Source organism: Terrapene carolina, unplaced genomic scaffold (genome assembly GCF_002925995.2).
Source record: "Terrapene carolina triunguis isolate 2854851 unplaced genomic scaffold, T_m_triunguis-2.0 Scaffold247, whole genome shotgun sequence".
In the NCBI taxonomy this organism is placed as follows: domain Eukaryota; kingdom Metazoa; phylum Chordata; order Testudines; family Emydidae; genus Terrapene; species Terrapene triunguis.
Window position 1 is genome coordinate 536517 of NW_020664598.1, and position 6115 is coordinate 542631.

At 48.9% G+C, this 6115-nt stretch overlaps 1 protein-coding gene across 1 annotated transcript in view; it reads right to left on the reverse strand.

Moving 5' to 3' along the window:
- Nucleotides 1-4763, reverse strand: part of MEI1 (meiotic double-stranded break formation protein 1) — a 45148-nt gene extending 40385 nt beyond the window's left edge. Inside the window, exons 1-2 of the mRNA XM_029912796.1 lie at nucleotides 4626-4763; nucleotides 3814-3937 (exon numbers count right to left, since the gene is read on the reverse strand). Coding sequence (XP_029768656.1) covers nucleotides 3814-3937; nucleotides 4626-4763 — 262 coding nt within the window. The remainder of the gene's footprint in view (nucleotides 1-3813; nucleotides 3938-4625) is intronic.
- Between the last annotated feature and the right edge of the window lie 1352 nt (nucleotides 4764-6115).

A 6115-nucleotide genomic window follows, 5' to 3' on the forward strand; every position in this document is an offset into this window, starting at 1 on the left:
GCTTTTTTTTGCTGCTTGGGGCAGCAAAAAAGTTAGAGCCGGCCCTGCCACCAACATTTCTAGTTCAGTATTTTGCTTCTGATGGTTCAAAAGGACAAAAACCCTCCACATAAAACAGCTGATCAATTGAACAATACTGAGACACTGGGTCTGGAGAAAGCAGTTTTATTTCCTGCCTCATCCCATCCCCTCTACATCATAGGATCAATTACCTTTATTACTGAATATTGTAGAGTTAGATTCCTTTCACTTTCCAAGTTAAATTCAGGCTATTCATGCCCACCACCATGGCCCTTCACAATACCCCAGCCTGCATCTCTTCCCTCCTTCACTTTTAACCTCCCTTTCTTCTGCCTATGTTCCTCCCAAAACTGCCTCTTTTTTTATCCTTTTCCAATGTTGTACTCATTTAGATTAAATAAATGGGCTAAAGGTGTTAACATAACCCAGTCACTGTCCAACATTAAACAGTATTAAACCAGGTGTGGGGTTTGGTATACAGAGACATCACCTGCTTAGTACCATGGCAAACATACCATTACATTTTTAAAAAACTTTTAAATTAAAGATAAAGCAAAGAAAGGAAAACAGTTAAAGGATTTGAAAGGTAAAGTATTAAACAAGGTTTTTATTTTAAACAACTTTTGTTGTTGTTTGGGGAATTAGCTGGAGAGAGTTTTTAGAAGGAAAAAAAACCCCTTTGTTTGGCAGTTTTTTAAATGGTAATAACTGTCCTTTTAGGGACAAGAGAAGAAATTGGTTGAGAGAGGCTTGAGCTGTTGGTGTTGCTGTTGTTGTTAACATTTGATTTTGTTTTATTTTAGGTGGTGTTTGGGATATAGTTGGAACCAGTAGAGGTGGCAATGTCATTTGGGGCACTTTTTTGGCCTGGTTTGGTCAGGACATTTTTTAGGATATGGAGGATGAAAGACCGGGGTCCCTGTAGATCATCGGAGTGGCAGCCATGATGGTGAAGCTTCATTCAGTAGCCAATTTTTCTTCCAAAGTGTTTTAATTTAAGGACAACATAAGGAGTGTGTGACGTTCTGTACCTCGTGGGAACACCCTACACCCCCATGTTCATCCTTATAATATGATTGTGTGGCATCTAATGCAAAGTTTGTCATGTTGGGTGTCTTCGGAAGGCTCATGATGCACTAAGCATTGTTGTTAGTGATGTTATAGTAATTATTGTTAATGTTATAGGTTGTAATTTCATGTATATAGTTATGAGGCTGAAAACGTGTCCTCATAGCTTAAAATAAGCCCAGACAAAAACTCTCCAAAAGCAGAGGGGCAGTTCACACCTCATCAGGGCATGTATGAGACAAACCCAGCCTCACAGGAACAAAGGACACAGGCCTAGGCAACAACAAAGGATCTGTTGGACTCTCGAGTGAGTCACCCCCCTTCCTTTGGTCAGTTTGGGACTGTGATGAGGTAATGCTCACCTGACTCTGAAGTGGGGGGGGGGGCAAAGCCAAGAGGGAAGAAAGAACATGATAAAAGGGAGAGACGTTTGCCATGCTCTTCCTCTCTCTTCCACCTATATCTACAGACACCACACCAAGCGACTGAAGCGCTGATCAAAGGAGAGAGCCTGGCTGAAGAGCAACCAGCCAGCCTGTGGTGACAAGCATCTACGTTTGTAAGGGCATTGAAAGTGTTAAAATCAGCTTAGAATGCATTTTGCTTTTATTTCATTTGACCAAATCTGATTTGTTGTGCTTTGATTTATAATCACTTAACATTTATCTTTGTAGTTAATAAATCTGTTTGTTTATTCTACCTGAAGCAGTGTATTTGGTCTGAAGCCTGTCAGAGACTCCCCTTGGGATAACAAGCCTGGTATATATCACTTTGTTAAACTGACATATAAGCTTGCAGCATCCAGCGGGCATAACTGGACACTGCAAGACGGAGGTTCCTAGGGTTGTGTCTGGGACCAGAGATATTGGCTAGTGTCCAGGAGTGGGGGTTGTCACAGCAAAGCAGGGTAAGGTTGGCTCCCAGAGTCAAGGATTGGAGTGACCTAGCAAATCATCGCCCTGGATAACACCAGGGAAACGTCACGAGTGGTAGGCAGAATAGCCTATCTCATCATTATTTTGTCCACCAATTAGGCCTAGATTTTGATACATTAATTTTGGTTTATTGGTTTTACATATTTTTTTTAAAACACCATCCTTGAGTTACATCAGTAACCTTTCTGTTTAGAATAATTCCGTTTTTCTGTCTCCCTTTCATACCTTTTCCCATTAACATTTGTTCTTGATAGGTTACTGTGACATTTTAGGAACTTTCACATACTTTTTACAATTGAGTTCTTAATGATGTACCTTTGTAGGGCCAATTATTACACCACCACATTGGTCGTTTTGCCTTCCCCATGCTGCTGCCCTTACCTCTGGACCTCCCTCCCATAGCTAGTGTACCAAAAAAACCAAAATCAGATCATTCCAATCCCTCTTTAATACTTATTATTATTGATTATATGTATTACAGTGACACCCGGAAGCCACAGTTAGGACCCTATTGTGCCAGGCACTGTACAAACATACAGCAAAAGACAGTTTCTGCCCCAAAACCCTCTCTACAGTAAGCCTTCCAAAATATAGAGAAGTGGTATTTTTCATGCTATTGCCTGTTTTTAAAGCATGCATTGGCCCCCTAAGTTATTGGATCCATGTGTGTTTGGTGTTAGAACTGTATTATCTAGGTCTGAATTGTCTGTAAACTCCTCAGGGCAAGGGCTGCTTCCTTCACATTTGTACTGGGCCAAATGCAGACTGTGCTTGGTATAACCTCTGTGAAAAAAATTATTAAAATCTACAAAGCTGTGTTCCTAACAATGCACAGCATCACATGTACAAACAAAATGGGAAAACACCACTGAAATTATTCAATGTGTCAGGATAGAAAAACGAGAGGAAGGGATCTTGAGAGGTACTTTCCCCTAAAGAGCAAGAAAAATCTCAAGTGTAAAGGAGATCTGGGGAGTAACCAGGCAGAAACAGAGAATCCAATATATTCGTTCACTGAAACAACCAGCTTTGGGACCTCTATGCACCCCATTTCCCCCCCCCCCCCCGTTACTATTCCTTGCTCCATGGGCCAACATTCCATACTAACTCTTCCTGCAAGGGCTATGATGCAAACAAAAACTGATCACGCATATGCTCTGCCCAGCAAAGATCATTGTTGGAAAGACACCTCCCCTAATCCCTTAGAATATGCTGCTCTACTGTGAAGCTGGTTGGAAAGGAGCAGGTGAATGGCCCTAAAGCTTCAATGAGAATTTCTACAAATTCAGAGACGTGGGCTGCAAAGGTATCATGTAGATTAGTGTTTTGGATATTGTGCTATTAAACCATGCAATGTGTTCCTTCTACCCAGCCCCCTTTGGTTTTGTACCACTTCATCCCAAAGCTGCAGTCCCACCTATTCTATACCTCTGACAGTGCTGTGGCAGAACAGCAGTGCATTCTGGGAAGAGACATAACCCCTCAAAAGCTCTCTGTTTGTAACAAGATTTTAAAAAGGAGACAAAAAAGAAGAGGAGCACAATCCACACTGACATGCTGGTTCTGGCTCCAGCTGGATGAGAAAAATTCACATGCTCTAGAGTCTCTATGAACTGGCACAGGTATAGTGTTTCTCCGGGAGTGCAGTATTCATGACACAGAGCTTTGAAAGTCAAGATGGGGCAGATAGAACCAGGGAACACTGAGGCAGAGGGATCCCAGAAAAGTAAAGATCAGCACTGCCTTCCCCCATTAGCTGTATTAGTTAACATAAAGGGGGTGCTCTTACCAAAGAGGGTTCCTATGAAATGAACACACACCCTTTCATCCTGTGCCAGCAGCTGAATGACTGGCACGGCATGCCAGGCCAGGACATCACGGAAGCAAGACAGCACATGCTTCTTGCGCACCAGCTGAAGGTTAAAGATGGAATGAAAAGTATCATTGGTGATCTCCTTCATGACATGCAAAGGGGGGTGAAGAAGACACTAGGCCAAGGGGACAACAGCCCAGCGTGCCTAGGTGCCCGAGCGATCCGTGCTGGAACCCAGAAATGCAGCAGGGCAGGGCACTAGCCCTATTCCCACACCAGAGACCAGGACTCAAGTCACAGAGACCATCGCATATTAAAGTGATCTGGGAGGAATGGGCCGGCACGGGGCGGGGCCGGACCGGGCCACCAAGGCCCGGGGCGATACTGGCAGGGGGCGATACTGGACCGGGTTGGGGCAGGGATCCGAGCTGGGCCAGGCAGGGGGCGGGGCTGGACCGGCTGCGGGCGGGGCAGGGAGCCGAGCCGGGCCAGGCAGGGGGCGGGGCAGGGAGCCGAGCCGGGCCAGACAGGGGGCGGGGCTGGACCGGCTGGGGGCGGGGCAGGGAGCCGAGCCGGGCCAGATAGGGGCGGGGCTGGACCGGCTGGGGGCGGGGCAGGGGGCGGGGCTGGGCCAGGCAGGCGGCGGGGCTGGACCGGCTGGGGGATCCGTGTGGGGACGCGCAGGGGGCGGATGTGGAACCTCAGACCCCGCTCCCTCCCCAGCGGGCGGTCCCGACAGGCGGGGGCGGGGCGCGCTGGCGCGGGGAGGGCCCGGCCGGGCTCCGTACCGAGGCGCTGCCGTCCCCCAGCGTCTCGATGACGCAGGCCAGGCAGAGCGGCGGGGGCAGCAACAGGAGCCAGCGCGGGTCGTGACGCGCGTGGAGCCGCTCGCAGACCAGCAGCCCCGCCTCTGCGGCCGCTTCCATCGCGCGCCGCCCAGGCCTCGCCGCGAGTAGGCGTCACGTGGTTGGGGGGGGAAGAAAAGCACAGAATTGGCGGGGAAAGTCCTGCGCATGCGTAACTGGAGGGGCGGGGTTTATTTTTGGCGCATGGGGAGAAGCCGAGTGCGGACCGAGCACGTGCATCCCGGAGGTGAGGGCGGGGCCCAGGGGAGGGAGGCAGTTGATTCCTTTCTGGCGCTCTCTGTCCTTAAAGGGCCACACACATCACCCTCCGCACCTTTCTTCCCATCCCCAGCCTGAGCCCGCCCCCTAGGGGAGCCACTGCCGGCCGGACTGGGGCACTCGGGGCAGCAGGACATCACCCCATGCAATGCGCCTGGGGCCTGCCTGGCGTCATGGGCAGCTGGGGGGGCCAAGAGGGGAGAAGGGATCTGCTGGGGAACCTAGAAGGGGAGAAGCAGAGAGTTCCTGGAGCAGCGCCGCATGGGGGGGGGGGGGGCAGCCTTAGAGCAGAACCCCCGCCCTCGTGGGGGAGTGAGACAGAGGTGAGTGCGGGAAAGCTGATATGGGTCCAGGGGGGTAACAAGGGGGAAATGAGAACCTTGGGCAGGGATCCAGGTGGAAGGATCAGAAACAGTGAGGGAGAGATGCGGTGGAGGGGGGACAGAGAAGATCAGAGAGCAGGGAAATGGGTGGGGAAAGACACAGGGGATTCCAAATAACCAATGGGGAAGGGGAAATAATGTGCAGAAAGAAAAGAGAAAACTGAGGGATGACAAAATAAGCGAGTCCGAAGGAGAAAACTCAGAACCTTACATTTCATTGGTTGCAACCTATGTTTTGGGGTGACATAAAAGCCAAGCCAGCCTTTTCCTTCTTGTACTTAGAATGTGGAGGAGTAATCAGTCCTTGACCGAGGATACCACTGCACTTAAAACAAGCCCTATAGTTGATGGTTATTTGGTGATCTATGTGAAATCATTTTTGGCTCACTCCCGTTCCTACTGAGGTCTGCAACACAAAAGCCACAATTACAACTGGTACTAATGTTCTTCCTAATACCAGCCCCTTGTTGGCAGCCTCAGAGAAGTCAAAGACTGAATTAGCTATGGGGACTCAGGGTATGTCTACACTACGAAATTAGGTCGAATTTATAGAAGACGGTTTTATAGAAATCATTTTTATACAGTCGATTGTGTGTGTCCCCACATAAAATGCTCTAAGTGCATTAAGTCAGCGGACCGCGTCCACAGTACCGAGGCTAGCGTCAACTTCAGGAGCGTTGCACTGTGGGTAGCTATCCCACAGTTCCCGCAGTCTCCACTGCCCATTGGAATTCTGGGTTGAGATCCCAATGCCTGATGAGGCAAAAACAG